Source organism: Meleagris gallopavo, chromosome Z, assembly GCF_905368555.1.
Source record: "Meleagris gallopavo chromosome Z, MGAL_WU_HG_1.1, whole genome shotgun sequence".
Lineage (NCBI taxonomy): Eukaryota > Metazoa > Chordata > Aves > Galliformes > Phasianidae > Meleagris > Meleagris gallopavo.
Genome location: NC_139435.1, coordinates 28,163,344 through 28,189,559, shown reverse-complemented (window position 1 = coordinate 28,189,559; position 26,216 = coordinate 28,163,344). Strand labels below are relative to the sequence as shown.

Here is a 26,216-nt window from a genome sequence, read left to right as displayed (position 1 = left end):
AAGATAATGATTAAATATTGCCACACTGGTGATAATTCTCCAAGCAGAGACAACCAGTTATGTTTCCTTCAAATAATCAGACTACACAAGTCCCTGAGAATACGTCTGAAGGGCGTACAAATTTTCTAAGCCTTATTTGTAGAGTATTTGTAGGAAATAGTCACAAAGACAATTTAAAAATCCTTCTGAAGACAGCTAGGTGGTGTATTCATAGCAAAAGCTCTTAGCTGGAAAACAACATTAGACTACAGACAGGTAAGGAAACACTATTATGGTCGACTATAAACGATGTTAACCACAGTAACAGAACATCTCCAAGACTGCCAAATGGGTAGTCTGGTGTATGGAAGCAGTTAGAATGTGACCAGATTCACAGCTCTAAATGTGTGGGGGAGCATGTTTACTACAGCTAAAAGCAATGTGAGAAAGAAATTTACGTACATATCTACCCACAAAAAAAAAATGCATCCATCTAAATCTTACCACTGTTTCTGTCTATTACTGATGCATAAGAGTGGTTTTTACTATCAAAGCAGACTCAAAGCCTTCATACCCTCCTAAGTTTGAAGTAGACAAATGAAACAGCCAATGGAAATGTAAATTAAGATGCTGTATTAAAAAGTTTCTATTTGTCTGTTAATAGTTTGTGGTAACTTGAATTTAGGACTTGACTTGCCCAAATATTTTGCTTGAGGGTGTGCCTCTGCTCCTTCAGTAAGACCACAGTTCTCAGAAAAGAGGCCATCTCTGGGAAGAAAGAAAGGCTTTGCTCTCTCCCTCATCTCATTGTCTGCTCCCACCACTTCCCTTGTGCTGACACCAGTTCTTGGACTCTGCCACATGCTGACTTAACTGAGGCAGAAGAAAACTAAGCCTAAGAAAAATCCACAAGCAACAAAACCCTTTGTGGTGGCCTTAAGCTCTGCAATGGTTTAGATCTCCAAGGAAATAGAGTTTAAGAGGACTTTGATGGTGTCTTGATTCACTATAATTGCCTTTTACATTTACCAAACATTTCGGCATCTGCATTTATTTCAACCCTTTCAACTCCTTTCAGTGTTCGGAGGGTAGCAATTCCCATTGTAAATCATATCATAAACAACAAATGCTAGCAAATTTCAGAGTTCAGGGATATTTCAACAGAACATACAAATGCTACATCAACGCAAAGACATCAGTCTGAGAGAAACAGTTTGTTCCTGTGATTAAGAAAATAAGGTATTTAAGATAATTTTCGTTTGCACATTAGGTGGCATTGCTTAAAGCAGTTTGATCCACTGTAGGAAATATCTCCAAGATTTATCTATATTTCTATACAGTGAAGTGAACACAGGAAAGCTAATTTCCTGCACTTCAATCTGGACAAGACTGTACGGTCCAACTACTCACACTAGAAGGCTGGACTCCAACTTCTTTGGAACCTGAAGGCATAGCAAAGCATGCCGCATTCTGTGAATGATTATAGCACTTAAATTCCTTCAGCTGTCACCACATCTGCAGATCTGCTTGAACAAAATCTCCAGCTTTGGTTTAAAATGAACTGTTTATCTAGAAAATCCTCCCTGTAGCAGATAAAAGAGTACTTCTGAGAATGACTACCCCTTTAAAAAGGATCTGGAGATCAGTACAACACTTCACGGAAAGGGAGAAAGGAAACTCTTCTCCAGTAGCATACAAAATCCCTTTGGATAATCTAGGACACAACCACAAGTTCATGGTCATAAAAAATTATGCATTTAGATATAAAGAGGAAAAATTTTACATAATCTTGGTCAGAAAACACAAATAGCACCAAACAAACACAGATGGAGCTTCTCAGAGCCACAGTTTCCCTGCTTATTTTTTGTGCCCTGGGGAGTGTTTTCTTAACTACCCTACACTTTTTATTAGTCCTAGATTCTTTAAAGCAAACAAACTAGCACACCACTACAAAAATAAAATAAAAAAAAAAAATCCACAAAAAACAATACATATATGCACAAAACAAAAAATAAAAATAAAATAAACCAGCTGCTCTCCTGCTTCTTTTCAATGTTATTAACCTAATTATGCCAGGACATTCCTTATCTATACTATTGCTTGCTTTGTTTGTTTGCCCAGCTATCCAGCTTGAATCCTCTAATTCCTAATTCTAATGTAACATGCAAGCAGTGAATGTATTTTAAAACTAAAACACACAATTATGTCTTATTTCTTCTAAATAACATGAAATGTTATGTTTAACAAACCATAAGCATGGGTTCAAATATCTGTATGCTCAGAATGAAAAATAAGCATACCTTAAAATTTAAGCATATCTGTGTGGTAAAGTAAAAGAAGTATAAAAGTAAAGTTGAATAATACGTTGGTTATTAGTCAGTACAGATGTATCTACTGAAAACTTGAAGCATAATGCATTAAATAAGTTACAATTTTGTTAAGAAATGTTACCCTCAGGCTCAATGTAAATCAAAACATAGCTGCTACAAGTATGACTCTCATACAGAGACACGTCTTAAATTCTAGTACACTTCAGAAAAAGATCAACATATTTTCAGAGCATATTTTTCCTATTTTTAGATCTTGCTCATCTTTACTATTTGTTTGCCTTTAGTATTCTGTCACTATTATAAGCAAACAGATACTAGAAAAGACATAAAGCATTAATTTCCCCTGTCTCTACATTATCTTATTGTTTACAACTGTTTTACTTTAGTTTACCTTCTTTCTTGCAGCATTTCCTCTAGAAATTTTAAAAGTTGTGTTTAAAAAAAAAAAATTAATCGTATGTAATTCTCTGCATACAGTTTTTAGAAAAGAAAAAAGATGGAAGATCACCATAAAGCTGTGGTAGTAATCTAAGGAAGCTCATGCTATTGATATCTGCATCTGTGGGGAACAAGCCAAACCTAAGTTCCGTAGAATATTACTAGGAATAAAATCCACAGACATCAATTAAAATATGAAAATTACTTTTAACTACACAGATTAATACACTGTTTTCTTCAAAAATGTCAGTAAGAGACGTATAAATTAGCTGAATGATGTGAGTACACCAAAAGGTACTACAATAAAAAGTCTATTAAATGCAAAGAAAAGAGGTTAATCACTAACATCATTACTGAAAGTCATGTCTATGTTATGTTAAAGTCGAAGTGTTGAAGCTCATTATACTTTTTTTCTGTAATTAGCAAAATACAGAACCGTATTTAACTTCTACCTCTACAAAGGCACTTGCAAAACAGTGCAAAAAGTGTTTAAGCTACCTAGTGGTTTGGCAGCACCATGCCATATATCCACGATTAAAAAAAACTAGGACATTAACAGAATGAACAAATCTTAGAGGGCAAAAAATCTCTTCAGAAAACACCTAGACTAAGGTGTTGACTGAGATTCCACTAAAGTGTATCTAGTATTCGAACTAGAGAAAATATAGTATTGTTTTTATTTACACTTTCAAGTTGCAAAGCAGTCTAGACATATAATATCATAGTTGACTAGAAGCACGTTATGTGGGCATTATCCTGGATATTTCAAAGATCAGGTTTCAAGAAAGCAAATGCTGCTAGAAAACAGTTACCACACTGTGAATACTCAATCAGTCCTTATAGCTTGAGAGATTTACTTAGAATTGCCACATCTCTCTCTGGAATTTTCTGGCTTTAGAACTTCACCATATTGAAATTAGAAAAAAAAAAAAGGTTAAAAAAAATCAACATGCACTAAAAGTCAAAATACAAACTTGAATAAAAATAGTAAGAAACTGAGTTCCTAAGCAGAGCACACAAACAATGTTTAACAGTCATTATTTTAAAAGCATTATGAGTACATTAAAATCAGGCTAAAGAACCGTGTATGTGCCATTAAAATAAACAGTCTCTATGGAAGTATACTCTTGACAATCGAAAACATCTTATAACATTCACTTTAATATATTTAAACATTGCAAATATCGGAGCACTGGAACAGGCTGCCCAGGGAGGTTGTGGATTCTCCTTCTCTGGAGATACTTAAGACCCACCTGGATGCCTACTTGTGCAGCCTGTTGTAGGGGGCATGCTTTGCAGGGGGGCTGGACTTGATGATACCTAGAGGTCCCTTCTAACCCTTTCAATTCTATGATTAGAACATAAAAATTACTACTGCTTGCTTTACATTAAAACATAACTATAACTTTGGTTAGACCGCAAACACATAATGTTTGCATAATTAAATAAAGGCTAAAACATACCCACATAATTACAGTGCTCACCAGACATGAATAAAGATTTGATTTGAAACAGGCTTCTTTAAGATGACTTATTAGTATATTGCAGTGATGATTTTACCAAATTCTGCAAAAGTGAATAAAATTACAAAGAAATTATTTTATTTTGCACTAAGACAGTATTATCAATATTATTTCAAAGCATTCCACCCTCATTTGGCTTACTATGAAAATATAACTGCACAGCTACAAAATGGAGTAGTCTCAGCTATGCTTTTTGTTCGACTTTATTTATATGAGCCACTATTATGGCTCATACATACATAAATACAATTTTTCAGGATTAGTAGAAGACCTTACTGTTAGAAATGTTGTGACCTAATAGGAATAAATAAAGTAAAGTAAAGCAAAGCAAAGCAAAGCAAAACAGAACACTCATTACTCCACCTCCCTCCCTACTACTAAACTTTCATGTTCACATTGTGAATACACACATAAGCCAGCCAGGAAATTACTTTTTTAACATCAGAACTAAGAATAATGCTTCTTGCATTTATAAAATAATATATTATAGGTCGTTACACGAAAGAGAAGTTTTCAGGGACTATCCTTTTTCATTAGTTTGGGATCTGTAAAGTAGATGAATATTAGAAAAATAAACATAAACTTCGTATCTGAAAGCATGAAAGCACTAGCCTTAAAGGATAGCAAGTCACATTTGCAAGTCCTAATAATCTAATTACCAGAGTAACTTAGGAGCATGACTGCTTTAAGCCATGAAACCTACTGAGAATAAAGAGGAAAAGGCAGTGAAGGAGGAAGGATAGGTCCCACCCTATGCGCCAGGACCTGCACAAGGCGCACCTGCACTGAGCACCTGCCCATGGTGCTGTAGAAAGGACCCTGGCTCGGAAAAAGGAAGGGAAAAGAACTTGACATGGGTTACAACACTCCACTCTTGTTACCAGATAAATGGTAGTCCACAGATTTCATTGCCACATGAAAACATGCAGCTGTCAGAACATCTATAAAGTACCAGGATAAAAAAGCAGAGCTGGTTGAAGACACGCAGGGATGGAACCCCAAAGGCTTCATGTTTGAAAGACAAAGATAAAGCAGTCGTGCTTTATTACAGGACACGACCTAAGCTCAGCCCGGTTCGCCATTTGACTGCGGGCTGAATCACAAGACATAGGGCAACACAAAGACAGTTCACAACATCATTTCAGGGTGTCTGGACCAATCAACAAGTTCTTTTACCTTAGAAAGAGGCAGAGTCAAAATTAAAGTTGACAGTTACTAGAAGAAATTAAAAGACATTACAAAGATTTTGTTTTCCTTCATTCCTGATAGTAGACACAAAACAGACTTCTAAGGAATTTAGATACAATCAGAAGACCAATTCTGTACACAGACTAAGAATCTCAGTTCAGAAAGACGAGAAGCACCTCCATTAATACTAAAAACATCCATCAGGATATAGGCCTATCAGAAAGTAATTAACAAAGAAATAATCTTGAAAACACATGAACAATAACAAAAATACTAGTGAAAAGAGAAACAAAGAGAGATAAAGAGAAAAAGAAGCAAGAAGGAAGGGAGGGAAGAGGGAAGAAATGGTGAAAGAGATGGTGGAGAACTGAAGCTACCCACCTTAAAACAGTAAGAAAAAAAAACAAATATTGATCTAAAGACAAATGAGAACTGTTTGTGGACTAGGCCAAAAACACATTTCCAGCCTTCAAAAATCAATAACTAACGATTACTATGTTTTGAATGTATATGACAGCATTTGTTTAAGGAAAAAAAAATGACATCTAGGGATCTTTCCACTCAAAACAGGACAAATTTCTTATCACCAAGAACTCCTGAAAATCAGAAAGTATGCAGACTGACAGAAAGTCATAATTAATTAGGCATTTAGAGGGTCCTTCATTATAAATGATCCTCATTCTTCCCATTGCTCAACTTTGTTTACACAAATTAAATCAGGTAATTGTGCAATGATGGCAAATTCCATTACACACAATATTAAATCCACCATTTAAGCGCCTAATGGCTATTGCATAATGGAAGTATAGCATTTCTAGTTCTTCTGTGTGTATTTGGAGTTGGTGATCATAGCATTATTACTCATTTCTAGGCAAGCATATAACTTCTGGATAAAACTTTTAAAGAGATTCCTTCAACAAACAAGTGAGGAAGCTGTGAATGGGGTAGGCAAGCAAACAACTTGGTATGATCAGCAGGAACACAGCAATTAGCAAATCAAGGCTGAAGTGCAATCACTATCAAGGCTAGATACTGAAAGAAGGAAATGCCAGCAGACTAGTCTTATGGAGAAAGCTCTTTTGCCGTTCCTGGGGAATCAGCACACTTGGGTGCTTCCTTGAAAATGACTGTATGCTAATGCACACAGCATGGGGAACAAACAGGGAAAATTACAAAAGCCTTGTAATTATCACATGGTTACAATCTCACTGGGAAGATCAAAGCATGGTGGAATAACTCCTAAGACTGGAGTACTGTGATGATGAACAGATACACATTCCTCAGGAAGGGCAGGCTAGAAAGGGAGGGAAGCTGAACTTTATGTGGTAACAGATCAGTAAGCAGTTGAGTCATGGGTCATGATTAGCAGATAGAACAACATGGGAATGTTACAGTGTCTGCTATGTCCGCTGGAAGTAGAAGTAAACATCTGAAGCTTTCTTCAGGCAAACAGAAGTACCATGTCCACAGGGTCTGAACTTAAAGCACCCTGACAGGACAACACAGTGGAACACACACAACTAAGAAATATCTGGAGTGTACTGACAACTTTGATGCAGGTGATTGAAGAGATGTGTCTAGGCCTGATAATAAACAGAAGAACTGGTCAACAGATGTGAAATTCAAGGCCAGCTTTGGCTACAGCGGTGATTACTTGGCAGAAGATCCTTAAAGCAAAGTAACAAAATTCAGCAATACTGGATTTTGGAGAGCACGCTATGATCTCTTCAGATATGTGCTTGGAAAAATCCTACAAGATACAGCTCTTGATATTCAAGGATTATATCCTCCAATCTCAATAAATGCTCATCACTATATACAGAAAATTAAAGGCATCAGGAGACCTGCAATGATGATCAAGGAGCTAAAGTCACACATAAAAAGAAAGTAGATAAGAAGTGGAAGAGGGTAGCTAGCATAGGAAAGTAGAGAGTTACTGTCCAATTGCTTAGGGGTAGAGCTGGGAAAATCTACTACATGCTGAATCTCACAAGGAACACAAAGGACAACAAGGAAAGATTCTACCAGTATAAAAATGGCAAACACTACAGAAAAAGTGTGCTCTGTGCTAAACGTGAAATTCATGGTGGTGGGGAAAAAAAAAAAAAGAGGCAAATGTACTCAATGCCTTCTTTACCTCAGTGTTTATTAGGAAGAACAGTCTTCAGGAATCCCAGGTGCTTGGGATCAGAAGAAATGCCCAGAACAAAGATTACTTTATATCAGTGCAGGTTATGGAGCACTTAAACTGGACACAGTTTAGCCTATGGAATCTAATAGGTTGCACACACAAGCTCTGAGAGAGCTGCTTTTTGTCTGTGCAGCACCACTTTTGGACATCTTTGAAAGGTCATGACAACCAGGATGTGTTCCTGTGAACCAGAAGAGACTAAGTGCCACTTATCTTCAGGAAGGAAGATCTACTGACAGGCTGGTGAATATCACCTCCATCCCCAGGAAGTTAGAAGAGCAAATAACCCTGAAAATCATTTTCAGTTTTAAGGACAAGAAGGTGACTGAGAATTGTCAGCATTCATTTTCAAAAGGGAAATCATGTTTACCTAGCATGGTGGTCTTCTACAATGCAGCAACATGCCTGGAGAATAACAGGTGAGCAGCCAGCTGGAAGCTTGTCACTACTGATTCAACCCCAGCCACTGATACAGAGCCAGAATTGCAGAACGATACAAAACCAGGAATGACTACTACACCAAATAACTATGCTGCCTTTCAGAATGACCTGGGTAAGCTAAGAAACACAGAGAAATTTCATTATGTTCAACAAAGGGAAATGCACAGGGCTTGCATCCGAGGAGTACCTCTTCTCACAGTACAGCTGACTCTTCATCAAGTGGCTGGAGAGCAGCTTAGCTGAGGAGGACCCTGAAATTTTGGTAGACAAGATGATCATAAGCCAGCAATGGGACTTAATGAGCCGAGAAAGTCAGTAGTCTTCAGGGCTGCCTAAGGAAGAGAACTGCCAACATAGAGAAATGAGAAGAAAGCAATTGCTTTTTTTATTATTAAAAACAAACAAACAAAAAAACAAACCAGCACTAGTCTTCTCAATGTAAGTAAGTTATAGGCTTACTGGAGTGATTCCAGAAAAGAGTCTGTCACAGAGATGCTAAAGGGACTGGAGCATTTTATACAACAGAAAGTTTAGCCTGCAGAAGAGAAAGCTTATTCATAGATGTCTCTTAATCGTGTGAATAAATTTCTAAGAGGAGTACATATAGAATCTAGAACCAGACTCTTCACACAAGTACCTTGTCAGGACAAGAGCAACTGGCATGAACAAAAACACATGAAATTCATACAATATCAAGAGGCCTTTATTGCCCTTAATTACTACCTTAAGTATATGCATATATTCCAGTACAATCCCTTTTTCTATTATTTTTCATACTGTTTTTCCTGATATGGTGGTCACTTTTTTTGCATTGACATTTATTCTTCCACTCTCTTCTGTTACCTTCCTCAGTGAGAAGACAATTACATTGCAAAATGCTCCTAAAAATCACCTCCTAAGTCAAAAGACTCAGTGGTTCCAAGTCCACATGTTTATTAGAAAAAGGACAACATTACAGTTACTGAAGATGCTTTTATTTTATGGTAATTAAACAAAAAAAATTCTAACTTTTAACACTTCCTTAAGAGTGTTATTTGGGTGGTTTTTTTTCTTTGTTTTTAAATTAATGTTTTAACCAGTTTACCTCACTCATTATTTTAGTCCATCATTTCTACTCTACCAAACTGTATTACTGGGCTCCCCAAACCATCTACTAAGTCCAACAGGTTCTTCTCAGCAAAGTTGCTTCCCAGCCAGTCCAGTTTTAGCCTGCACAGCAGCAAGAGGCTCTATCTTTGCAGGTCCAGCAGGACACTGCATTTATCCTTGTAGAAATTTTGTAAGGCTCTTCCTCAAGCCTATTCAACTTTCTCAGACTTGCAGTACAATCAACTGCATCCAGCAGACTCCAACAATTCAGTATCTCCTTCGATGTGACTGAGAGTGCATAGTCTTGCCTTTGCTGAGCCACTGTTAAAAATATTGTACAGTAAGTACATCTGCAGTTCTTCACTTAACACTTAGCAGGTTGTGTACAACTCATTAACCACTGTTCTCTGAGACTGATCTTTTTAATAACTATCTGGTTGTCCATCCACCCTGATAGCATCACCCTAATTTGGACAAAATATTGTGGAACACAGCTGAACGACTTGCTAATGCTGAAGTAGATTACATTTATTACTTTCCACCTAGATATGGAACTTACTCATTTAGTCACGAAGGCAGTGAGGCTCACAAGCCATGATTTGCACGTGGGGGAAAATAAGTCCATCTTGGCTACTTAAAATGTCAGGTGCTTCCAACAAGACTATCCTGTAGTTTTTCCTAGACTGAAGTGAGGTTAATTGACTTCTAACTCCATTTAGGCATTCTTTGAAGGTGGTTGTTTGTCCTCTTCCCACTGAAAAGGGCCCTACCTGATTTCCAGCAAGACTTTCCCAAGATACTAGAGAGCAATGTCACTAAAGCACCAGACAGTTCCTTAGGAATTGCCAAATGCAACTCATCTGGTTCCAAGGATTTGCACGGGTCATGTTCTAGCAAGTGATGCTTGATTTAGACCTCCTACATTGCTGGTAGTCATCTTCTTGAATGATTTTACTAAGCAGAGCTGTCAGAAATATCTTGTTGGTGACGACTGACACAATGAAGGCAGTGTCTACTGTTATATACATACACACACACACACACACAATATATATATGTAAAATCACTGTCATACTGAATTATATGTCCTATTTACAAACACATCCAGACTTCCTTACTCAGTCTTCTACTGTTAAGGCAGTGGTAAAAGTTCTTTGTGCTGCCACTGATATCCCATTCAAGTGTTAACTCTAGATAAGCTTTTGTTCATTTAATATCTTTTTATGTTAAAAATCCCCAATTATACCAGTTTTCAGAAAGAAATTGATGTTTTCTCTATTTAAGTAGAGAGGCTGTACTCTGTTACTCCTCCCTCACTTCCACCAAGATCTTGATACATTTAATGATCAGTGTAGCCAAGGTTACCATTAATCATCTCATCTCCAGACAGCTTGATAATAAACAGCAGATCCAGCTGTATATCATCAGTTGACCTACCCACTATCTGTAAGATGTAGTTCTCTGACATTACCCAGAAATTCTCTTGACTGCTTACATTCCACCTGGTTGTCCTGCCAGCAGGTGTCCGGGAATTTTACATCTCTCATCTGAAGTGGTACCTTGTCATTCAGAGAATGTTAAATGAGGCTCTGTACACCTTCTCAGCCTGATCAGGTCAATTACTACAATACTGTCATCCTTTTTGACCTTTAATCCCGACTAACAGCCTCTCAGCACTTTTAACCCACTGAACAGCTCATGTATATACAATATTTGCATACATGCACTTGAGATGAATACCATTCTTTAGCAATACCAACATCACTCTTATTTCTGTAACAGTGCCCTCTGTTTTCCACGTACATACCAATACCCTTTTAAGATGGGGTCATAAACCCTCTTCACTACCTCAAACACTACTCACCAGGTTTATCAGCCTGCTAGCGTGGATGCATTCACTGCACTTGAGGATCAAAAGCTTTCAGCTAAAGATCCAAATATGGGATTCAAATATGGGTACCATGGTATTAAAAGTCAAATTTTTGGTTAGTTGCACAACTAGTGTTGGAAGATTTTGATTCACAGGATAGGTCTACTCCTTTCATTTAAGAAGATCCGTCCTTCAAACATTTTTTCCCTTTACCAAGAGCACCGAGAAGTTCCTATAAACAACTGTGCTAATTCATAAAAGTCTCTTCTTTAGAAGACAACCAGTTGCACTGGTTGTCACAAGTAGGAGAGGAAAGAGTGAGACATTTATTCACTCTTTCAAAGTTTTATCATTTACAAGAAATATGCCATTTTTATGTCTGTGCAAGAAACCTGCCAGCAAGTTCTTCTTAGCAAGCATCTTATTAGCAGGATACCTGTTGATACCTCATGAAAGCTATTCTGAAAAAATAGCTCTAAATAAATCCTGTCAGTATTCCACACATAAGCAAAACAATGTATTCCAAGATAACCAACATTAGTCAAAGATATTTAAGTAAACAAAAAAAAAAACCAACAAATTATTTTGGGCAGAGAATCATATCACAAAATGACAAACTATACAGAATGAAATTGCAGGTCTAAAGAAACACTTGATATCAGCAACTACTCTACTGGGAATCAACCAGATATGATAACAACTGTGACATATAATAAGGATAGGAAAATAACAGTAATATACTTTGTGAATGTCAAAAAAAGAGGTGCAACTGCCAAAAACCTTTTTTTATTATTATTTTTTGACACAAAATTTCTTGATATTACTTAGGAGAGTATGCAAGGCTTGTTTCATTGTTAGTCCACTGTTCCGTAATAATATATTTAAGTTCTGTATGTCGGTGAAGCCAGAAAAACAAGTAGCATGACTTCAAAACCAGAAATTAAATATAAATGGGAAAAAATGTTTGAAAATAGAATAAGGAATTGAAACAGTGCAGTCTGAATAAGTAGCATAAAATTTTCAAGAACTGTGGTACATACTGCAAATTGAATTTAAATCAGCTTTGAAGTACCACACACACGGAACATTCTGACCTGTAAATGCACAGTCAAGGAAGACTCATGGACCCAGGCCTACTTTTGGTACACAAAGAACCACAGTTTCCCATGTATTTCTATCTAAGATGCATTCAGTCCAGTTTGGATAGGTCTCAAGCATCCTGTAATTACAAATTCTGATTGCAATGCAGATACAGTACAAATGAAAGCTAAATCGTGGTTAAATCTTTGGTAATCCCTTTTTCAGTCTCATTTCTCTTTAATATTGTTCTCTAATACCCATCTCTTTCCCAAAACATGAACTAATAATGACAAACTGTACAGGACATTTCCTTTAGGTTACGAATGAGACATGACTAAAAGTAACACCCAAGAAACATGCATATCAACAAATACAGTAAAAAGCAAGAATTCATACTATATTCTATCATTCCCAAAGCATTAACACAAACAATACACGTTCTTGTTATTTCCTGCCACTGTGTCAATAGCTTCATGAAATCTTTGTCATAAGCAATCAACATTAATGTATTAAATGTTAAACAATTTTGTACAAAACAGGTTATTTTATACAGAGCCTCTTTAACATAATACCAGAAAGAAGGGGGAACAGATCATGGCTGTGGAATATATCTGAAGCATCTCTAAGATCACTGCCTCTTTTTACAATCTACTAAGGTTGTTTTCAAGTAGTGCACAAATTATTAGCCCCTAGCATATAATCAACTCATGACTAATATATATTCATAAAGTATTTGTAACAGATTAGACCTTTATTTAAAATAATTACTAATGTTAAGTACCAACGACAATGTTATATTAAGAATATCAAAAACAGACTGATTTTTATTTTACAAACAAACACACAAAATGTAAACTGAGTGTTTATCAGTATAAATACTAGCACGCTTATCTTGCATGTTTACTTTTAAATGAGAGGACTTACTGTTAATTGAGAGAAATTATTTAGGTAACGCAGGTGGATAAGGAACGATTCCTTGATGAATTACAGAAAAGATTCAGATTGCAAATACTCTCTGCAAACTGCATTTGATTAGTTTCATATACAATCCACCAGGATTTAAATACATTCTTAATCAGGAAAAAGATTCACAAGATTAAGATTCTATTTAGAAAATGGACTTAAGTTCATCACTTTACAAATAAAGTATTTGTCAACTCTGATTCTTTTTCTTAGTTTGAGGGGATAGTGAGATGTCAGTACTATGGGGAATCCCACAGTACTTTATCTACAATGACCATCTTCAAATTCCAAGATAACTATCATCTAAGTTATATTTTTAAAAGGCTATTCTATCAAGGTCCAATCAACATGAGCAAAGTTCTTTTCCTTAGGTATCACTTGAAATTGGTACTTGCTTTAGCCAATATAAAGTATGTTTTGATTATCCTACTTTACTAAGTGGGAAAAGCTTTGGAAGAACCCCTGAAGACAACAGTTTTAAATAACTTTATCAGTATACATTTGAACTTCATGTAAATTCATACAGTTCTGATATAGAGGACGAAGTTAATTTCTGCAATTCACTGTATGTCACACAATTATTAAATGCATTATAATGGAAACCTTCATCTTTCAAGTCTGGACTGAAGTTTTTAATCTCTTTCTTTTGCCAAGTTAATGACTAATATCTATTCAATTCCTTGTTTTATATTTGATTGACTTTTTTTCTCCATTTTAGTCTCCAAAGCGTGTCCTCATGCCAGCTCCACTTAATACAAGAAGATTGTAGTAAACTGATTCCATGAAACTCCCACTGCTCTACAATTAGAAAATATTCACAAAACAATTTTAATCTACTTCTATGATAAACCAAGTCAATATCCTTCTAATTTCCCAGTACTACTTATGACTGTATTTAAAATGAAATAGAGAATTGCACCTGATCACAGGTCTGTATCTTTCTTCCAACTAAATGTGTCCTACATTTTTTCTTACAAATAGGAAAATTCTCCTTTTTCATAATGAAGTATATTTATATTTTAGTCTATTTCACTTAAATAATATACTCCCAGACTAATGACATTACTCACTGAGTACTATGTGGTACACGTCATCATTAAACCAATCATTGCTTAAGTAGAAAAAGATATATCACTTCAGTTTGAGTTTAATTTCAAGTATAGTTTTAACCTTAGCAGCCCCTTAAAATACACATATCCCTCTTCTGGAAGAATGGGGTCGCAGATTGGATGCAATTGTCTTCAGTTCTTTTATGCCAAAAAGAAGAATGTTAGAGAAGTAAGAAAAGCTAGTGGGAGAGGAAGATTATAGTGAATTCTTCAAGGAGACAGTCAATAAAGACCGGCCATCTCTTCATCCTTAAGAAGGCAATCAAACAGCTTACTGCAAGTTAAGTCACACAAATTCCTGTAGAAAACCCTGTACCCAAAGAACCACACACAAGTTTTTAAAAATCAAATAGAAAAACCAAACCAAAGCAAAAATATTCTGGTAAGTTCAGCTACATGAAAGTTAGTGCAACTTGCAAATCCACAGTTCCATATTTTACCTGTCATAAGCAATAGTACCTGCATCAAGATTTTATTCTTTAAAATACTAACCAGCCAGCTCAGTGACTTACTCAGATTGTCATAGATAATTAACTTTTTATGATACCTACAAGTTCCCAAACTTCTCAGAAATTTCTGAAAACTGATGTTTCAGCTTTGAATGGAACTATAGAAATTAACATAGATTTATAATTAACTAAATATAAACATATAAACACAAATAAATGCATATTTAGATCAGGTGAAATCTTGTATTACATAAAATCCTGTAATTACCTTCAGCAATTGCATGAAATACAGAAATTACAACTTATAGTTTGCACAACTAAAAAACTGTGTACTGCAATTCCATGACTCAGATAGCTGTGGGATTGAAGTGTCACATTAATTTTAATCTGGTGATGACTAGTAGACAAAAAGATAATTTACATGGTATGTAAAGATCTTATGAGTTGGTCAATCAATCTTACCCCAGCAGAATTTTAGCATGAACCTCTTTGTTAGTCCTTGAGATTTCTCTCAAAGAGGTAATTTCTGCATCAAACCAAAATCCTCTTTCTTCTGGAGTCTCAACATTGTAGTTAACCATCACCACGTCACCCACTTTTAATTCACTCCACTTCAGAATTGTTCTTGCTCGGGGTCGAAGATTATTGATGTCCATTTCTACTACGCCACTCTCTGGGTACCTTCAAAAGTGAAACCAAGAACAGTAGTGATTACTCTTTCTGTACCAGTAGGTTACAAGACACAGATAACAATTCAGGAAAGTATGATTCTTAAAAATGTGTTAAGGATATTTAAAAAACTTGATATGAAAATCTAATCTAATATCCTTTTCAAAATGCAAATTTAATATAAACAGAAATCCAGTTACTTGATTAATCTGACATGGGAAAAACAGTCCCTAAAGTTATTTAAAAAAAACTATTAAAAAAATGGTTGATTGTTTTCATTTAGAACACAATCAGTTCCAAGTTTTAGCCCAGACATAGCCCAAATTTGGTCTCAGTGTGGTCCGTATTTTAAGTAAATTAGAGTGAAAAGGTAGTAAAGAATAATTTTTTCAGCATGGAACATTTTTAATTTAACTCTGCCTTCATGCACTCATTACATTTCCACTACCATCATATTTAGGACAGATCTTTTAAGAAGTCTACCAACACAGCTTATCAAATTCATGTGATGGATGTAGCTCAAGTACACATTCCATGAACATATGCTTAAAGAACAGTTATCTACAAAATCTATTAGAGAATAAAATATAGTAAATCTAAAATCTCTAGAACAGAAAACATTTATCTCTTAATTACAAAAGGAAAAATCTCATGAAGTAAATGGGAGATTATTTCTTTTGACAACTTATCTTGAAAAGATGCAGTGAGGAATCTTTAAGCAAGGAAAGTAAAGATAAATGGTTCACTAAATCATAGCTAAGAAATTTTGATCGATTTGTTATTTTTCAGTTAAGACCTTTTTTTTGAAGGCAGCTTTTTACACAATATTATCTGCAAGTTAATAGATTTTACGAGTGATGTCATAGTAGCACAAGAAGACATAAGCAATCAGTACAAAACCAAAACTAAACAATTATGAATAACATCTGAAGAGCTCCAATTTCATCCCAAACTGAAACTCATTTAGTAAAGTTAAAAGTGATATACAACAGCAATACAGCTAAAATAAAAAAGAATACTAAAGAAAAAAATTACAAACTTTCTAAGATCTGAGATGTTAACTTTTCAGTCTAACGATATAGCCTTCACAATTGTTGTTAACTCTTCAACATTAGCAGTTCTTGTAGGATTTTCAAATATGCTATAAATACAGCACAATAAAGACTTTACGAAAACACTGCTAGCAGAAACTAGACGGCCTGCTACAAAAAAAAAGTGCTAGACTAAAATGGTGAAGTTGTTTAGTAATACTGCACGTAAGCTAAGAAATCCTCCATCATTAAACGAGTAACAGATGACATCACAGCAAACATTTCATACAATATGCCTATAGACCTACTTTTAAGCATCCTTTTTTTTCTAGCAAAAACTGCAAAGAACAAAAGCTCTTAAATTTCCAGCATGTAATTATAATTATTTTAGAAACAGCACTCCTGCTATGCAGTTTGATATGACTTCGTAAACTACGCTGCTAAATAACAAAGACAAAATTTCACTTTTGCTAATTAAAGTACAGTACCTGTTACTTTCAAGCATGCCTGTCTATAGTGAACAAGACCACCTCAAAGCCTTGGAAAAACCGCACACTGTGACTTGACACATTTCTATACAAACTAAGCAGATTTGTCATTAACAGCATAAAGCTTTAGTAAACTACAGTCTGAAGGCTGTCCTCTCATAACCAACTGGATGAAAGCCAGGCGACACAACTGGGTACATAACTATCATAGAATCATAGAACGGCCTGGGTTGAAAAGGACCACAGTGATAATCTAGTTTCAACCCCCCTGCTGTGTGCAGGGCTGTCAACCACCAGACCAGGCTGCCCCAGAGCCACATCCAGTCTGGCCTTGAATGCCTCCAGGGATGGGGCATCCACAACCACCTTGTGCAACCTGTTCCACTGCTTCACCACTCTGTGTGAGAAAAACTTCCTTCTAATATCTAACCTAGACCTCCCTGTCTCAGTTTAAAACCATTTCTCCTCTTGTCCTATCACTGTCCACCCTCATAAACAGTCAATCTCCATCCTCTATATGCTCCTTTTAAATACTGGAAGGCCACAGCGAGGCCAACTGGGTAAGTTTATTTTTGTTTGTTCAACATTTTCTTTTAAATTTAACATACTGGTCTGCTACAACAACACTTTCAGATCCTGATTATCAAAACCTGCATAATGGAAATTATATCATGCAGAGACAGGTGCTTGAGATAGAGTCACTATCAAAGTAACAGTCTCATATGATCCAACTTTTAAATTCGTAATACTTTAGTTTCAGTTTGAGGGTACTGCAAAGCCATTGTTGGTATACACTTTTGTGCTGCAGCTGTCCCTTAGAAGAACTATTCTACAACTGTACAATGCTCATACTGCAGTACTGTAATATCCATCAAAAAAAAAAAAGTAAGAATCCCACCTACAGCAATACAAAAAGCAACGATGAAGTAATGTCTGTTTTATTGAAGGACCTACATAATGGCAAGCCATTATAGTAGAACAGGCAACTGAAATCTAAGGACAGCTAAGCTTGAGCTACTGGTTCATTCCAATCATAACAAACCCTTCCTGAAGTTTGAAGATGACTGTAAATAAATGAAGAAATGATGTACTTGAACTGAGAAATGAAAAAAGGTCTTAAACATCAGAAAAATAAAGAATTATAAATTAGACAATGCTTACGTATACAAAAATAAGCAAGAAGTATCCATGAGATTATAAAAATGTTATTTCTATAACGTTAAAAAATTCCAATGTCACTACCCCCCCCAAAAAAAATCAAAGAGACGTAACTCACAACAACATGCATTCATAGGAATTTTGATGTGAAAAAAAATCTCTTCTAAAATTAAGACTTTTTGGTGTCCGATTTTCCAGAAAGGTCTTTGGACAAATAACTGTCATTTAATCATCAAAAATTACTTTGTGTCAAACTCTTTGTGTCATCTTTGTACCCAAGAAAGCTCAGAACAAAATGCTTCCTACTGTTTGTCTGAGAGCTTCAAAGATTTCCATTGTTAATTATTCCAACTCTGCTCTTGGAAGTATATATACATAAAGAGCCCAAATAAGGAAGATTGCTAAACCATCATTAATAAAATAAGATTCAGAAGATACAATCTAGTGTCCCCACTTACAGGCAGAAACCTACTGCTTTCCAAAGCAAGTAAAAGGTAGAATCTTCACTGAGGAAATTTTTTACTCATTTTTTACTCACTAGCTGGACAGAACCTTAAGCTTGCAAATCTTCCTTTTGAAGGACAGTTTATGAACAGGTAAGATTTTTCCTTGTTAGATTCTATACTCTTCCCCATCAGGTTCCACACACAGAATGTTTTGCTGCTGTGCCTCTGCACACCAAAAGGCTCTTGACAAAACAGCCTTTGGTAAATCCTAACAGATACTTGACATTTGTCCATAATTCATACCCAAACTAAACAGATGGAACAGCATTTTGAGTTCAGCTCAAGATCACACAAATACGTTAAGCACAGCAACACTACTCCTCACTATACTGAGTAATAAACAATGAGTACTTCCACAATAATTTTGGAACCTCAACGTATCAAATGCCACAGTTTACTTCGGTAGGAAAAAAAATAAAATAAAATCACACCCAACGTTAGAAAGTGCCATTCACTCCATGCTCACTTTCTAGAAGTTGAGGATGTTATTTGCATAAGATGCATTAAGTTAAAACTTAATCTTTTACATATGGATGAGTAATATGTAACTACGTATGCTTACTTTTTGGTATTGTAGGTATATGTAGATAAACCAAAAGACAATTAATATTTATTCAGCCTTTAACAAACCTCAAGAAAGAAATGAAGAACTCATTCCAAGAACTGCAATCAACAAGCAATAGACATGAATGTTTAGCTAAAGTATTTTTCTCACTTACTGCATTACCTATAAAATTCTGTGATGTGATCCTCAATTAAAAACAGAAGCAGTTTCACATTAAGTTTGTTGAAGTTTTAATGATCATTTGACACAATTCAAGCTTTAAACATTATAGACATTTCTTGTCTTTCCATTTTTTTCACTACACTCAGCACCTAATATTTGAAAAAGCAAACACAGTAGCAGTAACTATTATCCTAACACTGATGTTATAGTGAGTACTGCTCACTGGAAGTCTCGTATTCACTGCCAAGGTACATTCCCTCGTAATTTTATTTCCCTTTAATTTAGTTTTCCTGGTAATATTTCTAACTAGATAGCAATATCGGCATAACAGGGTTTACCTCTGATTTATTTCATTACCAATTTCTTGGTATCCACTCATTCCTAAGGCATTCAAATACTGAGAAACATGAGTTTCTCATCAGAACACAAACAAGACTTCAATTCACTAAGAACTTTCAATGTATCTTTTAAGTCTCTCCCCAGGTGTCGCTAGAACAACTGAAACTGGAAAGATAAAATTACTGAAACAAAACAAAAAATACCAAGACTTCCCTACCGTTTCTCCAAACTAGTATGATAAGCAATATTAGTGGGAATTTTCAAAAATTGCTGTTTTCCAAAATAAACAGAATGAACACTAGAAGTGTTTGAGAAATACACTGAGTGCCAGGGGAGGTACTTTGACATTCCTTCACAGAAAACAAAATAATTCTATTTGCAGCATGAGCATTAACTCTGCTGGAAGTAGCTACCTCTTAAAGCAATGCTTCTCTACCTTAGTCTGCCATTCTGTGCAGCCACCAGCCAAACTCATTTGAAAGGATAAACAGTACTGAGGATTTGTCTTTTAAATGTATCAGGAAGCAAGAACATTTTACAGCCATACAATCAATAAATTCAACAACACTGAACTATCACGCATTGTATACCTGGAAAATGAGGTAAGAGGAAGAAGTGGCCACCTCTTCTGAAAAAAACAAAACCCTTAATGCTTAAGAGTGTCTTTTTGTCTCCAAAAGTCAATTTATCAACAAGTTGTAGTATGATAACTGTCATCTATTAAATCCCAGACTATTACATCTTAAGGTGAAGTGTGCAAATAAATATTTTGAAAATAAAGCTCTTAAGTCTCAACTTCAAACCATTTGTTGAGAAAGCATTAGCAAGTTTAGACTATTATTCTGCTATCTCTTCAGCTAAGGACACACTTTAAAGGAAAAAGTGTTGTAGTTTTTATTTCCTGAAAAGGTTGTTCTTAAAACAAGAAATGATGTGGCTCTTCACCTTCTAACTTTCTCAAAATATTCTGTGCTCTCCAACAGCCTGAAGCTATAACTTTGAGAATTCAAGATTAAGCTACCCATATCAAAGTTCACAAGAATCTCAATCTGTCTGGGACATTACTTTCAAGGCATACACAATGACAAATTCCTGACTTTTGATTACACAATGAAATTTTGTTTTTCTTAATACCTATGCATACATACACACTCTTGGAGAGAACGTAGAATTGTGTATTAATGTGTTATTTTTAAGAGGTTAACAATAGCCCCGACTATACACAAACAAAGAAACTTGCCTGAAATAGGGAAGACACTGTTAGTATGGATAATGCGTGCAGCAAGAGTGTTTTTGGAGTGCTAGCCTTTCACAACCTTTCAGATGTAATGTTTTTTTTGTTTGTTTGTTTTTGTCTCCTCTCCTTCTGAAAAGGAGGATCAGTAAAACCTTTAAACTTCCACAGGAACTGTTACTCCTTATACAGCATTCCGTGACAACTTCTCTTACTGTCTGCAATCCTGATTAGTCTTGAATAAACAGGGGACATAATACAAGGATTAAAGAAAGTAGTAATGTAGCTGACAATATCTGAAACGCCTTTTCTCCCTATACTTACAGACTGTTCAAAGATTTTACAACAAGAAAATATTCATTCATTTTACCCCTTCATTATTTAATTTAGGGAGATTAAGACCGAGGGAACTAGTAAGCGTTTTAAAGAAATTATTTCCAGCAGGATTACCCCATCTTTTTCCTTCTTAACTACCTTTTCATTATGCATCATTTCCCATCTGCCCAAATTGAAATTTGTTGCCCAAGTTCATATTTTTACATCCGCTCCAGCCAGCATGACATACCTATGCTCCTAACATGACTCAAACATTTCAAAAGCAAAGAATCTTAGATCTAAGACAATCTCACAAATGCTTCTCAGACAGAAGCAAAACAAAAATTAAAACTTGAATACTGACTTGGTGGGTCAAGGCATTTCACTACTATTAAACAAACCTTCCTATTCCAAATGGAAGCTGCCACTGACAGACTGATGCAACTGTATTAGCTCAATTTCCATTTAGAAACATAGGAACCCAACTCAGCCCCAGATCACTGAGATTAGTCCCTCTTTATTATAGGCTACCACACACACACTCATTTTCTTGGACATCATTTATCATCTACGAATCTAAAATTATTATGATATTTTTCACAGTTCACTTCATTTTTATGACATTTTACATAGTTTATGGAAAACTAAATGACTAACGAAAGTTAAGTTCTGAGTGACACTTACTTACAGGTACAGTAATAGCACATTTCTACGTGCCTTTACCATCAAGCAGGCAGTAATCAATTCAGGAGTAATGAATGTCTTTTTCTGAAGTCATTTTAAGAAGCAATTGAGTTTATTCTTGAAGACTACAGGTCCTAATTAGTAATAGTATTTCATAACAGCATACAGTACATAAATACAACCTGTTTATTTAGCTGGAATAGCATCTTCTGAACAGGACAGAAATTGTAAGAAGAAAGGTCTCATTAGAACCTGAGGAATAGGATGTTCTTAATTCTTCACGAAAAATAAAATAAACTACCCACCAGAATTTGTTTCATAGAAACACATTGCTCAGGTTCACTCTGTGAGCTGCACAGCCAAAAAGCACCTCTTTAACAGACATCAATCTACATATTCTCTTCTTCTTGGTCCACCTCTGGCCTTATCTTCAGTTCAAGGAGAATGTGTGAAGGCAGCACAAGACAAAACTACACAGCTGAACTCTGCAGGGAACTGCAGAAGTCAGCATAACCAGAGTGCAAGCAAGAGTGCCACCCTAGCAAAGCCACATTCATGGCTGTTTTACTAGGCTACATGCAACAAAGTAAATCAGTTCAAAGTTCACAGTATTGTCTGCACAAACAGCTCAGCCTCAAAATCCTCAACAGACTACAGGCTCCAGGATGGATAAATACATATGGATTCAGAAAACACGTACCTCACAGTAACCAACAGACTAACTGCCTACGCAACTGCTTATATGCAACAGTCAGTAGCTCTCTACATCCAGTTTACAGAGTAGATTTCAAAATTTTGTTACACGAGAATTACTGTAGGATCACATCCAAGGACAGTATAGTTTCTACACATATGTAGTATCCACTACTCAGAAACATCCTACTCTACCGATTTTCTGAATGCAGGCATTCTTCAGCAACATCAAAGTATATTGCAACTTTAACCCTGCCTTAGCAGTCTTGCAGCAAATTTTCAAATTGCCATCATCCAACCATGACAATTGGAAATTGCTGTACCCTTTGATTTTTCAGCTAGTGGCATAAATATCTATAGGTCCTAAAATATATCTTGCAAAATTAAAATTAAAAAAAAAAAAAACAAAAAAACAGAAGCAAGCTGTGGTTCTCTGTAGAGAGTCTCTGATGGTTAACATCTAATGGCTTTCTACAGCATTAATGATGAGGATCCCTCACAGATTGCAGACCCAAAAGAAATATTACGTGCAAACAGATAAGTCTGAGAAACCCACTGAAAAACGGTGCACAGAAAGAGCAGCAAAGACTAATGTAATTAGTAGATCTATCTTCAAAATCCATCAGACAACCAAAGCTATAAACAAAACAACTTCTGTTTGAAGAACGTAGTTGGATAACATCTGGTAAGCAATGAAATCATCACCCATCACCAACAACCAGGTCTATTTTAACAAGACCAAAATGTTAACTGATGATATAAAAACGGGTTTTCACAAATCTATAGCTGGAAGTACTCTAAGTTCTGCCTGCATAGAACAGTGAACTTGATAAAACTTACAGGAATCCTTACCAGTTTTAACTGCTGACTACCTAAACTACCTTAACAAAACTGGGCACATTAACTCACTGATAAGACATCCTATTTCATGGTGCTTATCTGACAGACTCTTTACAACATCAAAGACAAAACATCCATGAAAATTCTACCAGGTCATAAACATCCAACACACATCCCAAATAGATGAGAAACAGATGTGACTTGCAGTGATAGAACTGTCTCCTGAACATTAAGCTATAAGCTGCACTGCACAAGAAGGTACACAATGAAGACATTAACAAGAAATTGTAAGCTTTTACGTTATAGCAATACAAGATATCTTTGCTGTACAAACTACTAAGTAGTAGCTCCTGCTCCTCATATTCTTAAGCAGGTAAACTCTGGTAACTACCTACAGTCCTGTTAATTTAAGATCCAAACATACACAGGATTTGTTCGAAGTCCTTTCAAAGAGAAGAAAGCTGAGTCATGTTAAAGATAAGTTTATAGTCTCTTTGCATTAGAAAACAGTTGCTTGAGGCAGAAGAAATGGATGATAGTAATGTATGAAAACTGACAGCACATCTCAACCTTAATACCAAAAATAGCCATTAAACACTTGAACCCATGCAAAGGTGAAACTGAAATACAATGAATGAAGTGGCAGGGAGAATGACAACAGTGGTAGAAACAGGAACATCTGTAAGAAATACTGCCTCCAGGCAAAAAGCTGTGTTAAAGTCACTACAGAAGAAGAACTTAACAGGTAAAAGCACTATTTCCACAACTGGATACTGAACTTAGTACCAAAGGCCAAGTGAAGTTCAGGATTGATAAAACTTTCTACTTTAATGAAAAATGCTCTTAAACAAGTATCACTGGTGTTTTAAAACCTTTCAAAATAAGGGATATCCCTTCTTTATTCACATCACTAGCAGACACAGATGAGAGGAAGTCTTCTTATCCATAAGGAAATTCCCCTTACAAAAACTATTCTAAGCCCTTATCCACAAAAATTAATTTTTCTTCATTGCAATCCTCCCTAGAAAAGCTTTGCCATTGCGTGTTCCCTCTCATATTCACTTTAACTATGCTACCTAAACAGGAAATAGAACGAACAAAGGAATAAGTGAAAACACTGACCATCAAGAGGAAGTACACTTGTGAAACTATTCAGCCCAGAAATTAGAAGTAGTTTAGCAAGTGTGAAACTGCAAGGGCTTGGGCAAGACTAATATATAAATCAAGCAGCACCACTGCTAAAACCACTTAAAGGGACAAATTCTGCTTCAGCCTCTAAGAAGAGTCATTCCAAGGAGTGACCCAAAAATTAACTTATTAATAATTAGTTGGATTCTTCACCTGATAGCCTATCAAATATTTTCAGCTAAGAAAACAAAGCCAGAACTTACCTGAAATCTGTTGATACTACACTAACTTTTTCAAGGATCAAATGTGGAATACACTGGCATCAAATAAAGATTGGACTATGATGCACAGCCAAGAATAAAGTACAATTAATAGCTGGGGCAAAATTAACCCTTACTGAAATTGATAAACTCAATTTCTATAGACATTTTGGCTAAAAGAAATTTTAATTAGTTCTTTGCTCTGACAGATTATCTCATCAACGTGAAAAATTTGAAAGCAGAAGCATGCTTTGGTACAAATTACTAAGGAGATGTAGCTTAATAACACACTTTCCCTGAGAGGTGGTAGTATAAGAGAATGACTGAGGTGAAGCACCACTTTTGGATAAAATTTTCAGCAAGACTTCTCAGACAGATGTGTCAAACAGTGCACAAATCTGTCCCAAACCTGTGAACCCAGTGTGAATACTAACGAGTCCGCTAAAAAAAAGGAAGCAGCAGTCCTTCATTTACGCTAAGATATGTAGGATCTGTGTGTTTCAGAGACAGCAAGGCAGCTCAGGTCTGCACTTGAGGACTTCACTTACAATGACAGAAAGCTGTTCCGGAGATGGAGTTGCACGGTACTCTGTACTCTTATGTAAGTGCTGCTATAAGCGCTATGGGTTCAAATGGGAAAAAAAGAAGGAAAGGATGTCTGAGCACTTTCTTCTGAGCAGATTAAGTCTACCACCAAAAAAAAAAAAGAAAAAAGGCATAATAATGTGTATTTGCTATTTATCTGCAAGCCTCAGAAAGAGAGAAGTGGAATAGATCAATTTAATATACTACACGTACTGCATCCTCCAGCTATAACCTTTTTGGTGAGATTTTCTTCCAAACAAGCAGAGGGAAAACATAAGCATCAGTGACAATTTAAGAAGCTGCGGATGTGCGTCCACCCCTGACATCTCTCCAGTGTAATTCAAGTAATTCTGATAACCTTACACATACCATGCTTATGATTTCCATTCCACTAGCCATTTTTATTCTGTTTCAGAAAACTGCAAGTGTTTTCATCTCTTGCAAGAGTACAGCTGTTACGGACAATGCAAAGCTGAAATTACCCTACTGGATAGCTCCCTCAAGACAATACAGTAAGAAAAAACAAGACAATGGTAAATAAGTGAGGTAGCAAAACGCATAGGTTTAATCTAAAAAACCCACCGGAAACATCCAGGAACAAGTAACTGTGCAGAAGAACAAAGAACAGAATACGAACCTCAAAGAAGTGAGAAGTTAAATTAGACATGACAAACTCTGGAGCAGAGAGGAATTGCATTCGAAAGTACATCATGATTAACCTATTTATCCATAGGAAGCATACTGGCAGCATGCCACATATGTGGTCTACAAAGAGGTAAACACTAATGTATGCAAATCAAGTACTACAAAAACACATAACCATTAACACTAAAGAGAAAAGCGAAACATCTACACTAATGGTCAGCAATATTCATCTAAAACAAAGTAACGGATAGAAGTTCAAAGTCT

General features: G+C 35.8%; 1 protein-coding gene across 1 annotated transcript in view; it reads right to left on the bottom strand.

Moving 5' to 3' along the window:
• The window catches only part of UHRF2 (ubiquitin like with PHD and ring finger domains 2), an 80,698-nt gene that overhangs the window by 30,802 nt on the left and 23,680 nt on the right, over positions 1 to 26,216 (bottom strand). Inside the window, exon 4 of the mRNA XM_085212593.1 lies at positions 15,113 to 15,331. Coding sequence (XP_085068719.1) covers positions 15,113 to 15,331 — 219 coding nt within the window. The remainder of the gene's footprint in view (positions 1 to 15,112; positions 15,332 to 26,216) is intronic.